An 18896-nucleotide genomic window follows, 5' to 3' on the forward strand; every position below is an offset into this window, starting at 1 on the left:
CAAAGTTGCCTGAAAAAGGAACGAGTTCCTCTGAAAGTTACCACGGCTCAGAAGTACTGAGTTAAGTTACCCAAAAAAGGAACTTAGTTACAGTAACGAGTTACCTCGAACTCTGCGTAAACCTTTCTCAGGATGATTCACTTGGGAAAGCCGTAGTCTTCCTCTTCCCCCCTGTAAGCTGGATCAAGTGCCGAAGAGGTTGGCACAAGGAGGAGTGAGGAGGAAACCAGATAGACCTTTCTCACACTTGCATTGTATCCTAGCAGCTATCCAGCGAAACACGATCTGTCGTCATATTGGCGCCATCTATTGAATATGTAGGGAACCCTATTCGGTGCTGTCAGGGTCACAGAGCGTACGGAGGTTCATTTCCCTGCTGTATCTCGTGCATGATATTTTTCATTCTGGGCAAATTTCCTTTACAGCCTTTTTTACATGAGTGAATGCTACGGGGTGACATAAACAGGGCTCATTAACCACATCTATCTTCTGCAGACAGAAAAAATCCAACATTGACAAAAGCACGCATGGTTCAGCCTTTGCCTCAATAAATGCACAAAAGCCTGACATTTGACGTGTGTGATCATGCCATAGAGAAATTGCACACATGGCTGAGTACAACCAAGGTGACCTCCTCGTAGAACGTTCATTACAGTTGAATGTTCTACCACAACCACAAGTTACCACTGCCCAGTTATATCAACGGTTGTATTTATGTAGGCTACTCTGAGTAGCAGATTTCCTTGGCGGCACTGCAGTATGACATCAGCTAGCAAGATGCAATTGTTTAGCAGTTCGAGGCGAACGAAGGCATCCAGTGACAAAATAACAATGTGCGTGCGACAGGGTTACCCCTTTTGCGTCGTCCTGCGTAAGATGACCGTTAGCCAGAAACAGATCCTCCTGTTTACCTTGATGTCGATGCAGGCTTGTAAACCTATTTCCAGGATTATGATTTTCCAAAGTGGAAAGGCTACAAGATACAAGCAGAGACCGCCACACAAGCCATAGTTCTCACAGATGTGCATTCAATTATGAGAAAAAGGGGACGCATTTAAAAGAGCAATGGTGAGCAGATGTACCTGGGAGGAAGGGCTTTTTGGCCAGTGGCTCCTCACCTGGTGGGCTTTCCATATCAGGAGTGTGGTCTTCCTACGAGGATGACAATGATTCAGTGTATGGCACAAGAATTTCATTAGAGCCAGTATTGCTATGTTGTTGTTGATTATGCTTCAAAATATGCTGTGTTCAGGTAGCATGCAAATTACAAGTCTTGACCCATTTTTCGTGAGCAGAAATGTGTATTTCCTAAAGAATGGCAGTTGAGGATGCAACTGTGATTTGTCCAATGTTTATATTGGTCTCAACCACAGCTACGTTATGTGTTAGGCCACTGAAATCCATCACCAATCACATCAAGACCTTTCTGTGTGCAACTGGATCAGATATTGAAGGGGAGGCTGGCAATTTTGATGGCAAATGGCATCATCCAAAATGTGATACAAGAATGGACGAGAATTCTTCCAAGGCGTAGAAAAACTGCCACATTCCAATAAATGTTTGGTGGTTGTGCACAGTATTGGATAGTAACTAGATACTTTGTTGTGTAAGTAACTTTGGTGCCCCGTGCCCTTAATGCCTGTAGAAGGTAACTGTAGACGCAACTATAATTGTTCCTGAGTTGCTACCCGGAAAGAGTGCTTTGTATATGTGACACCGGAACAGGCAGTCTGCTTAGAACGATACATTTGTGCAATGAACAATATCCGGGTCTTGCTGGCTCAGCTTCTTTCACACGTCACACATAGAGGTTCAACTCTGAAACTGGCAGCATGGGCAGCAACAATACTGATTGTCAGGAATGTATCAGCTGTGCTGCACGCTATCTGGATCTGGGGGTCCAGATGTCCTGACCCCCTCCCTCAATTTCTGTTGTGATCGAAAGCATGCTGTCCAAGACCCCCCCAACCCCCCTAAAAAAATCCTGGATCCGCACATTGTTATAATGCTTCTGTAGTCTTTCATGTATACTGCTGATCAAAACATATGGGTGAAAGTGGGAGAACAGTTTCACCATACCCAAATGGGGTAGAGGAACAGAAATCAGGTGGAATTGTTGCAGTTGTGGTGGATGAGGCAATTAAACACACAAGGGCAAAAATAATACAAGCCTCACAACGCTCAGTTGCATACTTAAACTGCCATCATTCAATGCAGGTAGAACTGGCTCTGAGACACGAAAGGCAGATACGACACCATTCGTATGCAAAACATAGCTCTCATTCTTGCTACTGCGGAGGTTTGGCATAACAAGTATCAGAAAGCTTTCGTGCAAGACGGCATGTTGCTTGTATTTTTACAATGCAAAAGCATGAAGACATAACGCTGTGTATTGCGTTGTAGCATACGTGTAATGTTGCTAAGTGATAGGGTGGCATATACTGTACAAGCTAACTGGTGGACTAACTCCATCATACTTCAAGCCTGAGCCTGGGCAAGACAAAACTACCGCACACACGAGACCTCGTGTGTGTGTGTGGCTGTTTGTATTGCCCACTCAGGCTTCAAGTATGATAATGTAATATTGCGTAAAACAATTGTCGATCGACATGCAAGTTTCTAAACTTACATTAGCAATAGATATTAGAGGCTTATTACATAGGAATCAGCAAGGTACTGGACAGCAGCAATCATTTCTACGAGAAAGCTATGCTCGTGTTGCTTTTGGACACTAACGTTTGAAGGCCATCCTGCGCAAACAGGACAACTGTTCCAATGAAACAGACTATACATTCCGATCGGTACACATTCGATGAGAAGTACTACAATTCTTTCTTCCATCTTTCTTGACAAATATGTTTAGACAAAGATGGCGTCTCCACCAAAAGACGCTGGTTTGAAACGCCTACATGCAGAAATAGGAGCCTCACCTGTGATTGTGTCCCCCCATTTGACAATGCAATATCGTTTGGTAACGATAAGACGGAGTTCATTCTTAGCAAATACTTTCAAAAGACCGATTTAACCACGCGCAAGTACTAACAAGAGCTCACAACGCCAGAGCGGTAACCCGACTAAGTGGCGCTAGTAGAGCCGAGCCGCAGTGATTTTATTTTGGCGTGTGTGTGTACTAATAGGTTATTCACAATTTCAATGCAGAAAAAAACTATCTGTTGGCCCATTCGTACACACATACGAAGTCATCTACCACCCGGGTACGTTTCCGTATCCTGCTCCCCGTTATGGCGAATTCGGGTGGTCATTTCGTAGCAACTTTTTTTTGCCAGATCTCGAGCAGTCATGTTCGCTTGGTCAAAATGAAGCAATCTCGCATGTTCGCGTGGCGCTTTCCGAGCGTTCGGAATTTGCCAGCTAGCACTTTTTTTGCCCGGTCTCAAAACACTGATCTCTATCTATAAAGCGCATGGGAGAGGGGCTCGCGGGGGAGAGGCGTGCATTCGGGCCGCCATGTTGGGAGGCCCTAAAGCGCAGTGTGCGCCCATAGAAAACAATGGGAGGCAACGGAGATTGTGAGTATTTATAGCGCTGCAGGCGTTGATCGTTGCTTGTCATATATGTGCGAACACTCGAGAGCTTTTCTGCATGCATTGCTAGCATGGTACACGGTGCTCTCTACGGAAGCAAGTGCACATTCATTTCTTTGAATTACCTTTGCGCACAAGTTCGGTATTACGTCATAATGAGACCAAGATTGTCACAATTTTTCATGTATTGGTATTGTTTTGTGCCTTGGTTTGATTTGTGACAAAGAATCCTACGTAACGGCGTGTAGCACGACTTGAATAACGCCTTTGTGTCTGAGCTGTATCGTCAGCTTACCAGGGTCAAGTACCAGGGTAATGTAAAAAAATACATCTCAACAACAACAAAAATTAAGCTAAATACTAGAAGAAAGACGACAACAAAAAAAGAAAATGTAATTGCAGAGGCTGATGCAATGTGAAGACGCCACGGCAATTCAAACTTCAAACGGCGAGAGGGAGAGGAGAGAGCGAGCGACGGAGCGAGAAGCGAGAGTGGCAGGTGTGGCAGTTGGAAGTAGAGGTGTGCGCCGTGGGCATTTTTTTCGGCGGCGGCGTAGAGCACGTTGAAGGCCCGGCGGCGGCGGCATCAGCGGCGTCACGCCGATGCTGTCATATCGGCGTGCGCCCCGTGTTCTCTTCTCCAACGGGGACGCACGAACAACTCGAGTGGGGGTAACAACGAGTGGGGGTATTTTCTCCATCATAGTCAACGCGACGGTGGCAGTATTTACTGTACCTTGCACCAAACAAGTGCGTGAGCACTGGATAGTATTATGAAAGAAAACCGTACACACAAAGGAACATTAGGAGAAGTAAAGCACTTCGCAAGAAGGTCGTCGCCCAAGAACTTCGTCGCGCGCGTTAAGCGCTGGAGAAAACAAGATAGATAGATAATCAGAACGACCAGCCATCCCTTTAATGGCAACTACACGTAACAGTTATAGCTAGTGCTGATCGAATGTTCACAGGACGGCGACGCGTGAAAGCTCTGTCCACTGATCCAGTGGCTCTTTTTGGGAAACCATATAAATATGCGAACGTTAGCAAACGATATGACATAAGGCGCACCCACCACGTCATTGTTTTTGCAGAGGCTGTAGTTATCACGAATAAATACTGTAAAATCATTTAATTTCGCAGCCCTAAATTTTCGCGAATCGAGTAGGGATATATTCGCAACAACTAAATTTCGCGCACTCCACGAGTTCCTCGAATTTTCTCGATTCGCAAAATTCGCGAAAATTAAGGTCTCGCGAAATTAAAGGGTTTTACAGTATAAACTTGTCCAGAACGAGTGGGCTGAGTCTGCCATGCTTCGCGCGCATTATAAGCTCCGCAGTTCCGCGATTGAAAACACCCTCTCTGACTATGTGCTTTTCGCCGGCACAAAGAAATTGCACTATTTGCTACGCACTTTTTGAGCGCAGAAAGAGCGACGGGCAATCCACGTGAGAGGACCAAGTGCTTTGGAGCGATCGAGCTGATTGGTGTAGGCGCTAATCTGTTGGTCAGATAGACCGCTTTCCAACCCAGATAGGGCGAAGGTCGCGCCATTTCTGCGCTCGGAAATGGCGTACTTCTTGTTTCGGCTCATTTGCATAGCGACATTCAGCGTCGGATATTTCAACACACGTGCGCGTTTAAAGGTACTGTAAAGCAGTAGACAAGCATGATATGCCGGTGATGTGACTAGAGACTTTGTTGCTTCTAAATACCATATGCGGAACCATACGACCGACAACGCGCTATAAATAATTTTAATTTGCTCTGAAAAATGCGGCGGAGCGGAGCGGTGCGACGCCTGGTGTCAAGCAACCCCCTGTACAGCGGGCAACACTGAAAATTGGTATTACACACTATTACATCGGGACTTCGTTATTTTAGTAACCATAATATTAGTTTCCCTGTTTACCTATGCATTCTGGAACCCCTGTTAACAGCGTTTTTTGCGAAGTAACCCAGTGCTGGCCGCTGTTCGGTGGAGGCTCTCCCTACTTCTCTACTGCGCCTGCGCGCTCCTTTTCTTCGCGGCCTCTTTCGAACGAACAAACTCTCTCCGTGAACCTCTGTGAACAAACAAGTTCCGAGCTGTCTGGCTTCTTGAACGTCTGACACATTTTTTTTTTCAAGGGCTCAGCATTTCATTTCAGTTCGCTTATCCGTTTATCCTCAGATGTGGTTCGTTGTGTGAATTGCAGGGACGGATTTTATGGTGGATTGTTATGTCGGGCCCAGTGTTATACGCATGCAATGTAGTTGCCGCCGTATGTTGCAGGAGTACGGAATCATTTCGAATACCTAGTACAGTGTTGCCCGTAATCTTTAATTGTAATTTTCTAATTAATTGCACCGTCGATTGGAATGAAACTTGCGCAGTTTTTGTCGTGGTGGCTTGGACTATCGAATAGCCACACTAAATGACATTTGATCGGTGCTGCTTTACAGTACCTTTAAGAGTTTCTTAAACATGGAATGGCTTTCAACGATGAGTATCTTCCGTTCTGCTATCCCGTTTTCACGCGAAATTCCTTAATTAAAGAATTAATGAATTTGAGGTAATTAATGATCTTATAGTTACATACTTTCTTCGAGATAATATTCGCATGACCAACTCAAAAGCGGCATGTATTTCGTCCCGCTATTTTTTAAACAAAAATTCTGTGACGAATAAAAAACAAAACACCCTGTATATGGATAATGACCAGTGCTATGGTGTTGGTGGATGACCGGCAAACAACCTGCAAGAATTGAATGACAAGTTTTCCTGGAGTTGTGTGCCTCCAGGGTCGACAATGAAACGAAACAGCATAAACAGCATATCAGGAGATGAAATTGTCACTGCTAAAAACACCACAAATGAAGCCTGGAACCTAAGATGAAAGAAAAACAAACAAAATATTAGGTATGGGAGATATTCGTTTATAAAAAGTGGATCAAAATGGGCACGTTACACAGCCGCGCCGATTTTTCAACATCGGCGGCGGCGGCGGCGGCGCGCCAACAGTTTTGGTACGGCGGCGACGGCGAGGTCCCGACCTCCGGCGGCGGCGCTCCGGCGCGGCGGCGCACACCTCTAGTTGGAAGTTAGTTAGAACTTCGACGCGTCGCCAGGGTTGCCAGATTTGGCTAGAAATAGCCAAATTTGGCTAATATTGCTCGCATTTGGCGGGTAAAAATCGGGTTTGGCTATTTGGCTAGTTTTGGGCTATTTTCTGAATTTTGACCGTGATTCCGTTTAGAAACGATGAAAATGTGAAACAAGAGAAAAATCCATTGTTTCATACGTTCCTTGAATCCACGGCTGCGTCAGTGCGTTCCCCAAGGTATATCTAAACTGGTAGCGAAAACTAGCGAAAATACCAAATCAGACCCATCGGCAAGGCCACCAGCATGAGGCGCGAGCGATCCTGGGTGTTGACAGTAGAAGTACGGTTGTAAACAGAAAAACTTTACAACATGGGCCTGGCTTGTGTGTGTACTAATAGGTTATTCTTAATTTCAATGTAGAAAAAGCTTTCTGTTGCCCCGCTCGTGCACATATACGACATCATCTACCAATCCAGTACATTTCCGTATCCTGCTCCTTTGCGCATGTGACACAGTTGGGGGGGTGTTTAACAAGACGCTAGATCCTGAGGGGTATCATTGCCGCGTCACTCACTCTTCCAGGTGCTTCCGCGCAAAAATGTAGCTCCTACTTTTCATTGGCTGTTGCGTGGGACGCCTTGCATTCTAGTTGCCTCCGCGGGAAAAATGAAGCCATTATTTCAATTTCATCTATTTTTGTTGTACTGTTTATTAATAGGCCTGTTTTTTCACACGAATGTTGCACGGACGATCTTTTTCGCGTTGTTGAAATACTGGGAACTTTTTGCCTGCTTTGTAGTGTGTTGGGTTTGTGTGTTGAAGGTTGAAGTCGTTGAAACCAGTTGAAGCCGTCATGGCGTCGTCATGGCTATAGAAGCCCGCTCATATTCGAAACGTTGAAAGTGTATCTGAAGCATGATTAGCACTTTGTAATTTGTCAGCATTTGTATCACCACTATGTTTATCACGGGTCATCATGAGGCACCGTGATATGGATTTGATGGAACAAATCGGATTCAAGTCAAGTCTTTATTTTCGAGAAGCAATGAAGTCATTATGTATCCAGAATTATAGTTTTTTTCTTTGTATTTATTTATTTCTGCTCTTACGCAACAACGTCTTACGACATTACTGTGGCGTGAATACATACAAATAAAAGTAAGCAATAAGTACAGCATACAAAAAGAAAAATTAAAAAGCACACATTTCTAAGACAACAGGTACTCAGGCCCCGAAAAAATAAGCTCTATACATCCGTTGGGCTGAATTTTCCTGCACTGATCAATCTCGATATGTACGATGGAGGTTCCTTTGTCATATACTAATTTTATCATGAATAATATTATCTGAAAATTGCAAACGTAACTGTTGTCTCCTTGTCGACAAACTATCCCAACCTAATCTTGACTTTATCTCGCTTATACTAACATCCATGCAACTCATCTGGCCGCAATAATCTGAACCCTCTCCTGAATTAAAAGCATTTCCTACGGATCCCATACTGTACATGCACAATCCAAAGTAGGGCGAACCATAGTAATGTATGCATCCCGTAGTACTAGCCCGTTTAATATTATGGAAAACAAAGTGAAGCATCTTTCTTGCTTATTTGCTTTTTTCATGCCAAATCAAATCCCATTTCAAATCCGGGTTTGTCAAATCCTCTGCAAAATCCAGAAATTTGGAGAATTTGGTAGAAAACATGGCCAGGTGGTCAACTTAAGAGCGTCGTGCTGCTATTCACTGAAAGTATATCGTGTCAGGTTAGCCGGAGATGAATAATAAAACACACGAAGTTTCAAATTTACAAATGCATCCAAAGTAAGGCAGACACTTGGGGTAGTTGGTACGGTGTTTAAACAGCACAAAGAAAGAGAGAGATATACACCACGACGCCGAACGTCCAACCGATTTAATAAAAGGAAAAATATACATGTACAACAATTATTTCTTATGTAATGTCTTCCCGCAATTACAGTTTTCTGGCATCTTCCACCAAACTGTACACTTTACTAGCTCTTTTTTTTGTTTTTCGCCTTTTTTTTCTCTTTCTTTTTTTCTAATGTACAGGCACGCAACGCTTCGGAACCGGTTCTGCAGTAAAAAGTTAAAGGTATCAAGAATATATATGAGGAATACTTCAGATTTCGAAGAATACAAGTTGACACGCGTGTGGAAACAGTCCGGGTGCAATATGTCACGAGGAGCTTTTACAATTTCGCTGCAATACAACACTACTATATTGAAAACCATGATCATGTATGAACAAATTAATATAGTGCAAGAAAACTGATGTACTCTATAACATTTTTTTTTTAGTTCGTATTTGAGTCTTGTATCGTCCTCGTCGTCTTCTGTGTTCTTCAAACTCAAGGAAATGTTTCATCTTTCAATAGCCTTGTGTCCAGCTAGACAAAAAGTCCAAGTGAAAATTGCCTAAAATCTGCCGGAGATCGGTATTTGGTTGGCACAAGTCGCTGCAACTTGGGCTGACGTCGTCATATTGTCACCTACGAAGCCAGTTCGTAAACTGCGTTGGGCTCAAAGCAGTGGCCTAGCCCAAAAATATTTGTGGAGGAGTTCTATGGGGACTTTACATGGGTGAGGAGGATTTCATTATCATCTCCCTCTTCCAAATGCCCTAACCAAAGTTACTTTTTTTTTGGGGGGGGGGGGGGTTAAACCCCCAAACCCCGGCATATAAATGCGGGCCAATATTGGCCCAGCGTTGAGAGGAAACTCCGAAACAGCAGCTGCTGCTCGAAACAACAAGCAACGATGCTAGTCTATGTAGTTCAATTCGATGTATACAAGTCCATTTCTACATTTTTTTCTTCAGCTTGCAAAATTATTTTCAGACAAGGTGAATAATAAAACACACGAAGTTTCAAATTTACAAATGCATCCAAAGTAAGGCAGACACTTGGGGTAGTTGGTACGGTGTTTAAACAGCACAAAGAAAGAGAGAGGTATACACCACGACGCCGAACGTCCAACCGATTTAATAAAAGGAAAAATATACATGTACAACAATTATTTCTTATGTAATGTCTTCCCGCAATTACAGTTTTCTGGCATCTTCCACCAAACTGTACACTTTACTAGCTCTTTTTTTTTTTGTTTTTCGCCTTTTTTTTCTCTTTCTTTTTTTCTAATGTACAGGCACGCAACGCTTCGGAACCGGTTCTGCAGTAAAAAGTTAAAGGTATCAAGAATATATATGAGGAATACTTCAGATTTCGAAGAATACAAGTTGACACGCGTGTGGAAACAGTCCGGGTGCAATATGTCACGAGGAGCTTTTACAATTTCGCTGCAATACAACACTACTATATTGAAAACCATGATCATGTATGAACAAATTAATATAGTGCAAGAAAACTGATGTACTCTATAACATTTTTTTTTTTTTTAGTTCGTATTTGAGTCTTGTATCGTCCTCGTCGTCTTCTGTGTTCTTCAAACTCAAGGAAATGTTTCATCTTTCAATAGCCTTGTGTCCAGCTAGACAAAAAGTCCAAGTGAAAATTGCCTAAAATCTGCCGGAGATCGGTATTTGGTTGGCACAAGTCGCTGCAACTTGGGCTGACGTCGTCATATTGTCACCTACGAAGCCAGTTCGTAAACTGCGTTGGGCTCAAAGCAGTGGCCTAGCCCAAAAATATTTGTGGAGGAGTTCTATGGGGACTTTACATGGGTGAGGAGGATTTCATTATCATCTCCCTCTTCCAAATGCCCTAACCAAAGTTACATTTTTTGGGGGGAGGGGGGGTTAAACCCCCAAACCCCGGCATATAAATGCGGGCCAATATTGGCCCAGCGTTGAGAGGAAACTCCGAAACAGCAGCTGCTGCTCGAAACAACAAGCAACGATGCTAGTCTATGTAGTTCAATTCGATGTATACAAGTCCATTTCTACATTTTTTTCTTCAGCTTGCAAAATTATTTTCAGACAAGGTGAAAACCAGCTTCATACATTGAGCCATAGTGACACGGACAGCATTACTTAAACGAGTAGGAATTTCAATTTCCTACTCGTTTGTAATGTGTATAACCTTTGACAATAACAGCTGTCGAGCAGGTTGGTACGTGTACATATCTATCCCAATAGCGGCAAAACGATGGTAAGACAGGCCACACACGACCAGCAGCAGCACTTTCAACCTTTGGATTTTATTTTTGCACCTACCAGATACAGTTGTAAGGCACACTGGTGTTATAGAATAGAATATCGCGTAGAGGGGTGCAGAAGATGCATGGGATACCTACCATGGTTGGTTGAGAATCTTATTATATTTGGACCATTCTTGGCCCATCATTGCTGGTGTCTCATGGGATGCTATCTAGCCAACTAATGCCCGACTAGAAACCAAGCTTGGTTCTACAATGGCCCCAACGGCAATGCATGCTGGTCCCCGTGTTTGTTAGGATCGACGGTCTGTCACATACTGGCCCAAAGTTGGCGGTATTCAGTTGGCCCGAGTAAGGCCGATGTCAATGAAAGCTTGGCCGAACCCTCTTCTTCGCAAGCTCGGCCCAACTAGGCCGAACAACGTTTAGGTATAGGAATGGCGTTTTTCTCCATGGGAAGCACATTGCTCTGCTTACTGTTAACAGATTCTTCGTCCCGCTCTGGTTCATAAATTTGGTGCACCGTGTGTTTCTTTTCTTTCATTTTTGTTTTCTTTTAAATACAGACAGGGAAGCTTTGTGCTGATGGCATGTATATAGTTTCCCTTCAGTTGACAATTGAACCCCTGTATGCAAGAAGGGGATAAGTCGAAAAATCCCAAACCGAGAAAACTTCGAATATTTGGTAAAGTAATTGCAGCCGGGTTACCTCGACTAATGCAATGGAAAATGTGTAACATATATGTTCGTGTTTTTTGGGTCTGTGACTTAGCAGAAATTGTCCGTGAGCATGATATATCATTTTTCAATGTAACACCGCATGCACACAGGGTTATCGCGCAAATACAAGCAGCTTTCGCAAGTCGTACTTGGATTGCTGAAGAACCAGGTAGGGTGAAGCAGGGGCGGATTTAGGGGGGAGGGGGGTCAGGATGTCCTGACCCCCCCCCCTCAATTCCAGACTTGAACATAGGGTTCAATGGATCAATCCCAGCATGCACCTGGCACTTGTCCATAGCGGACCCCCTCCCCCCCCCCCCCGGGAAAATTCTTGATCCGCCCCTGGGGTGAAGTCGCCTGTGCGTTGCAGAGCAGCATGGGTCGAGCGTATCGCGCTGCTAAACGAGCACAATCTTGAAAATAATATCGTAGGTGACCAGCATAATATGACTTATTAGTGCTCACGTTTTTTTTTTTTTTTTTTCGATTACAACGCTCAGTATCACTGCCGGCACGGTCGTGTTAGTTAGGAAGAACGTGTTTTTCGAGTGGAAGCCGCAGTTCAATTTAAGCTATCATTTGTATGCGTGTAGAAAAGCGGCAAGATCTGACTGCCCATCCCATTGGCACACATACATTTCTCGTTTCTTACCCTCCTGTAACAGGTCAATAAATTGCAATACGGTCCTAAATTTTCTATGGCAGGTACATGCTGGTATGTGGATGTCATTGCAGCAAAAATACACGAAAGGGGATTGCATTACATGCATGGATTGCTTACTGCATACAGAGGTTCAATTACATTATATATGGTTATCTCTAAATTAAAAACTGGAGACGGGGGGACAAAAAACGACAAACACAGACAAGCTTGTCTGTGTTATGGATCTACACCACCAGCTCGCTTGCTACCTCTCTATCCTCTCGGTACTCTGTATATATTTTTGTCATTTTCTTTGGGGACTGTGTTGCACGATTTGCCCTAAACATACCCGATCATCGTGATCATTTTGTGACCTTAGTATCAATAAAGAAGTATTCTTGATCGAAGACAATTTGTCGCCTTCTCTTATGTTTTTGTCGTTTTTATCTGCCTCTCTTCCTTTCTACTTAATCTGCATATCAACATACTTTGGTTATGGACACTTCACTTTTTGTAACCAGTTGGAAGGAGAAGCTGTCACGAGATAAGGGTATTTCGAGGCTGTCGGGATCCGGGGTTCAAGAGCAGTGGCAATCATATAAGGCCGAAAATCATGAGACCGAACTATCAGAAAGCTGGAAAGTCGGAAGACAGAACTATCGAGAAACCGGACAAAGAGGAGCCCTAAGATATGAAAAGCATTAAAATTACAATTACTACATAAAGTATACTTTCACTAAGTCGATGTTATATGTGAATTGCTGTAGCAAATGAATCATTAAAAAAAAGAAAAAAAAAGAGGACAGAAATCACGGGACCCGCGGTGCTGGATATACGTATATAAACTGCAAACTAAATTTTGAACATATCTCACAGAAATTCTAGAAAAATCTTGGGGGCGACACATGATTCACATTTATCACCTGCACTTGTGCCTGTTTTCCCACGGTGGAGGTTCCTCGGAAAAACCCGTTCATGTCTTTGGAAGACCTTTCTTTTTTTTTTTTTTTGGGGGGGGGGGGGGGGTAGCAGAATTCGCATGCGCGAATTCAACCTCCTCTTGTCGTTTTACCAACCACCAACCAACCTGCTTTGTACATGAGCTATGGTGCTTCTGCGCAGATATAAGACAGCGTTACTTTTCTGATTCTTGTTGTTTAGTTTCGAAAGCGATTGCCCTATCTACAGGGATCTCAAACACGCGGCCTCTTGGCCGCCAAAGAGAACGAAGCTACCCTCTCGAAAAATTTAAAGACGAATTAGGAGAACAGATTTTCAGGCATTGTTTTCAGCCTGGCCTGCCGCACTGCTGCTGCGCTGTCCATGTTAGGTAGAATACACTGCATGCGAGCAGTTCTTGTGGCTCTCCAACCTCACAAAATTACGGACACGGCAACCTGGTATTCGCGTGCGGTATGGTACACTAGCACACCGTAGCTAATAAGAGGATTGAGTCGATCTTCTGTCTATCCTAATCCATATACTAAATCAAATAGTGACATTAAAACTCGGCTTTTGAAAGAACTCAGCCAAAAAGAAAAGCAAACTGTCAGTTCGAAAGAGAGGTAGTCGAAGTGGCTGAAATAAGTGGTTCTTCCAGTTGTACTACTGAAGCTTCTATTTGTCGGATGGATAAGGAACTTGAATTTTTATTCAAATCATAGGAATTTTTTTCACTTGTGTCACCCCTTATCACTAGGGTGGTTTTGTTTGCACATGCCTAAAACTGTCATTTTGAGGGTCTTGTCTGACATACTTGTACAGACTTCTTGACTACGGAGCTATGGCAGACAAGGATAGCAGGAAAAGATCACCACTAGGTGTAAAGTTCCTTTTTAATCAGGTCGTCTCAAAACTCCCAATCCCAACGTTCAACCTTCCTTTTCTGTTTTTCCAGAAATAAACCAGTTGATTGTGGAGTGGTGTTGTCCTTGTCTGCCACAGCTGCCACAAGATGTCATACCAACTAGCCCATTCTACAGTGCTGGACAAAAGTTTATGGAACATACTCTGGCGCACTCCTCCCTCTGAGTGACAAGCTGGCAGCGAATGGTATCGTACGGGCTTGCATACAGGTGACTGGGCTACCTATACGCACATGTCTAAGTCTGTACGGTCCCATTCACTGTCACACTAAGGAAGGAATGCGCCGGAGCATGTTCTCTAACATTTGTCTAGCCCTGTACTCGTTTTGACATGGTGGGATAGCAATGCACCTGCGCACATGACTGCGTCGGATTTCCTATCATTATAGTTTAGTTGTAAGCAGCTCTGTCTCTCCATTGTCCCGTCTGTATGCTCTTATTCCTTTTTGCAGTTATGTACCAACTGGCCCAAATTTCTGCACTTTTCATTAAATACAACATAGCAAACCCGAAGCCATGACCCACTGTGAATATGCCAGCTAGCTCTTTCTCTTTGATTTTCCATACTTATTTTTCCAACTGCGAGCTAAGGCAGCAAGTAAATGGATAATTTGGAGTGCTCCTGAACATTCTCCTAAACCTTTGTGAAGGTCGAATAGTTTTTCATACTTTCAGCACTCGACTTGAAAGGCCGCCGGTCCTGTTTTTGTGTACAATGTTATGTATGATATACCAAAGTTTTACGGTAACTACAGTAATTTCTTTTCCTTGTGGCCCTCCATGATGTGGTCTAAAGTCAATGTGCCCTGTGGCTCCAATGGCGTTCTTCGGACCCAAATATACTGTCTCGTAAAGTTTTGTCCTCAGTGCCACGAGGGTTCAATGATATAGACTGGCATACAATTATGTCAAGTACACCCAAAGACCTTTTTTCTAATTCTCGTATTATTGGACTACACAAAAAGAACTACCTTTATAGTACGGAGAGAAAGGGGAAAAATGGAGGCATCAAGTACATTCTCCACGTCACTTTTGTCGAGAAACGGTGATAGCTTTTGCAAAAGACATAGTACAGGTCTCTCGCAACAACCTCGACATTTTCTGCTTCATATTTTCTGTGCGAATGAATAACAGGAGTTATAGTCGGTTCCACATAATGTTCACCTTAGCAATATGTTCTGTGATGCATACTTTGACCATCCAAAAAGTGGCAGAACATGACTCCTTCAACTCTAAATATTACTGTCATCAAAAATATAGTGCTTAACGAAATGTATGGCATTTGCAACTGCAATGATTGCTTTCTATCAGCACTGTTGTAGCCATCGTGCTTGAGTTATGGTTAGTTCAGTGATCTCCTATCACTATCAGGGTTTGTTCTATCAGCAGAACGCTAGCCATTGTGGCGGACATATGGTGGCCCTGATAAGGGCCGTTTGTTTACTTCGTCCAGGTCTGCTGTTTCTTCTCCCGTGCACCATGAAGCTACTGAAGAATTCCTTAGCATGTCCACAGTCCATCTTCTAGTGTACATAGCTCCCTACGGGAGCATGCTGTTGGCATAAGACAATCCGTGGGGTGGGGCATCGTCACGCAGCTGGTGCCTGTGAGATGCCCTGGACAGCATTCAGGCATGAATGCAAAAGGCCAATGCAATAATCCTGTGGGAGTGGCACACTTGATTACAGTATGCCACCAGAGGCCTTCCGCCGGGTCAGCTCTGTTTGAAGACCTTGAACTGAAAGTAAAACATAATTGTGAGTAGTATGAAATTACTGAGAATTATAAGTAAACAGTGTCAGTTACAAATCTGTCAGCTCAGCACGAGAACAATTGTGTGCCTGCTTTGATTGGCCTAGTGAGGACTACCATAAGCAGGGGTATGCAAATTCTCCAATAGAATCCCAATACCTCTCTCTCTATCCCATACCCAATTCATATATGGCATCTGACAGTCCTGGCCTTTCTGGTCAGCTACAGGGGTTCCACCTGGAAACAACAGGGTGAAATGTATTTAGGCAACAAAAAGCTTCAAGTTTGCAGCTTTTAACATGCTGGATAACATTTTACTCTCCGTAATCATCATTTGCAAGCCTTAAATTTTGGCAGTGTCATTTATAAAATCCTCTACAATTTTTGAAAAGAAAACCATCTGATCACTCACTGCGGCGTTTCTATGCTATCAGAGGCCATATGAGGACAGGAAAACGTTGTTTGGTTGTTCAAACCAGGTCGGAGCTTAAAACCTGAGTGGTATCACTCGACACCGCTGCTTGATTGCGGATTTCTGAGCCTTAAATTCTGACTGTATTACACGTTAGATCACTCACCGAGGCTTTTATAAGCTATCGATAGCTGTACGAGAACAGGAAAACGTCGTACGGTTGTTGCAACTTGATCGGAGCTTAAAACCTGAGGGGTATCATTCGTAACTGCTGCTTGACTGCAGGGTTTTGAGCGCTAAATTCTAAGTGTATTACACGTTAAATCACTCACTGAGGCTTTTATAAGCTATCGAAAGCTGTACGAGAACAGGAAAACGTCGTACGGTTGTTGCAACTTGATCGGAGCTTAAAACCTGAGGGGTATCATTCGTAACTGCTGCTTGACTGCAGGGTTTTGAGCGCTAAATTCTAAGTGTATTACACGTTAAATCACTCACTGAGGCTTTTATAAGCTATCGAAAGCTGTACGAGAACAGGAAAACGTCGTACGGTTGTTGCAACTTGATCGGAGCTTAAAACCTGAGGGGTATCATTCGTAACTGCTGCTTGACTGCAGGGTTTTGAGCGCTAAATTCTAAGTGTATTACACGTTAAATCACTCACTGAGGCTTTTATAAGCTATCGATAGCTGTACGAGAACAGGAAAACGTCGTACGGTTGTTGCAACTTGATCGGAGCTTAAAACCTGAGGGGTATCATTCGTAACTGCTGCTTGACTGCAGGGTTTTGAGCGCTAAATTCTAACTGTATCACACGTTAAATCACTCACTGAGGCTTTTATAAGCTATCGATAGCTGTACGAGAACAGGAAAACGTCGTACGGTTGTTGCAACTTGATCGGAGCTTAAAACCTGAGGGGTATCATTCGTAACTGCTGCTTGACTGCAGGGTTTTGAGCGCTAAATTCTAACTGTATCACACGATAAATCACTCACTGAGGCTTGTATAAGCTATAGAAACTTGCACGAGAACAGGAAAACGTCGTTCGGCTGTTGTAATTTGGTCGGCGCTTAAAACCTGAGGGGTATCATTCGTAACTGCTACTTCACCGCAGGGGTTTGAGCCCTAAATTCTAACTGTATCACACGTTAAATCACTCACTGAGGCTATTTATAAGCTATCGAAGACTATATGAGAACAGATATACGTTTTTTGATTGTCCAAATTTGATCGGAGTATCATTCGGCACTGTTGCCTGTAAATCTTCCGAAATTGAACTTATTTAACGGATTTCACCACAGCTGAAACAGGGCGCGAATGTTTCACTAAAAATTCGGGAGTACAAACATCAAGGAACTAAAATTACTTACCTCCATGTGGTAATTAGCATGGAACAAGAAGCACAACACACACACGTCCACCTACGACAGCGCGAAACCGACGACTGAGAACAATTGATGTCTTCATGCGCTGACCAGGGCACTACATTCATAGCCACCGCCGCCGAGGCGTACGAACACAACGAATGATACCCCTCAGGATCTAGCGCCTCCCGGGTGTTTATCCGTGTGTCTCTGTATCCGTACCGTGTGTCCGTGCATTGTAATACGGAGTTCGTACACTCTTTGGGTTAAACAGGAAGCGACCTTCACATCTCCGTTCTGTAGACCAAGATTAACAGGTGTGAACAGATGAATGCAACAATGCATCTCCTGTTGCTGGGCCCGCGAAAAAAAGATTTCGTCATGGGACGAGCGGCCATGATGGTGTGAGTGTTAGCAGGAACCAACTGTGCACCAACGATGTTGTGTTTTGTTGCAATGGACCTATAACGGCCACTCATTGAATAAATGCAAACGTCTAATCACTAGATGTACGTATAGCTCTAGGTGAGAAATGGGCCTTATGTGAGCCTTTCTAATTTCTTTGTGGTCATCACGACGCCTTTCTGTTTGGAGTTGTCAAAATCTGTGATAACTGTATGTAATATGATTCATTAAATATGATATGCTTTATTTTTCTGTGTTCTCGTCTGGTATTGTTGACTGGGCGCGGAAAAGGGAATACAAGGCAAGCGAAGTGGGCCAGTATAAACGTGCATGGCTAATTATGCACTACTTATTATTCATACTAGTGACGTCGTCTCTGACGTCATTTATTTACAATCGTAGTAGTCCGCGCAACGGATGGATGACGCTGACCGTCTCTATCATGGCGTCATTCTGAAGACACAGGGGCCTATGGGAGTTGCGCTACCTGTTTAAATATACCTTGCGTTCCCCTTGACCTTGAAACCCTTGAAAGCTCGCGTTTATGCGACGAAGTTTCGCTTTGCTGAATGCTGATGCAATGCTCCCACCTGCAGGATGAGGGAAAACTGGGTGTGATGGAAAGATCCACCTTGTCGCCTGTGTCAAAATTGTGTTGAGACAACTTCGATTGAACTTAGAAGTACTGGAATCTCTACAGCTGCTACAATGCAACAATCTTGAGAAAACATATTTTCTATCTTATATCTATCTATATGCGGAAAATTATAATTTTCCGCATTTCGCGGATCGTTTCGCAACCTGATTCCTGGCGACTCAGTCTCTGATATCGAATCTGAGTTCTCGCTGCTGCAGATTGTTATAAAGGACGCACGGGATGAGAACACGCCCAAGTTCTGGATAAAACTGCGACGCATGGAAAACAGCATTGGGAAAAAGATGTTCCCGAATCTGTCGGGGTTCGCTATCGG

The 18896-nt window shown here is 43.6% G+C and overlaps 1 protein-coding gene and 1 long non-coding RNA gene across 4 annotated transcripts in view; both read right to left on the reverse strand.

Annotated features, from left to right (window-relative positions):
- Positions 1 to 3084, reverse strand: part of LOC135377200 (poly(U)-binding-splicing factor half pint-like) — a 61712-nt gene extending 58628 nt beyond the window's left edge. Inside the window, exons 1-2 of one of the 3 annotated variants that reach the window (XM_064609483.1) lie at positions 2931 to 3084; positions 1083 to 1152 (exon numbers count right to left, since the gene is read on the reverse strand). In XM_064609483.1, coding sequence (XP_064465553.1) covers positions 1083 to 1152; positions 2931 to 2993 — 133 coding nt within the window. In that variant the 5' untranslated portion in view covers positions 2994 to 3084. Of the gene's footprint in view, positions 1 to 911; positions 974 to 1082; positions 1153 to 2930 lie in introns of those variants that run through there. The other 2 variants (XM_064609485.1, XM_064609486.1) reach the window with 2 other exon arrangements.
- Positions 3085 to 13758: 10674 nt separating this feature from the next.
- Positions 13759 to 17703, reverse strand: LOC135377202 (uncharacterized). Its single transcript, XR_010418096.1, has 3 exons — positions 17527 to 17703; positions 15903 to 15980; positions 13759 to 15729 (listed from the first exon to the last, which is right to left on the reverse strand). It is a non-coding gene; the product is annotated as an uncharacterized LOC135377202 (long non-coding RNA).
- Positions 17704 to 18896: the final 1193 nt, after the last annotated feature.

Source organism: Ornithodoros turicata, chromosome 1 (genome assembly GCF_037126465.1).
Source record: "Ornithodoros turicata isolate Travis chromosome 1, ASM3712646v1, whole genome shotgun sequence".
Classification (NCBI taxonomy): domain Eukaryota; kingdom Metazoa; phylum Arthropoda; class Arachnida; order Ixodida; family Argasidae; genus Ornithodoros; species Ornithodoros turicata.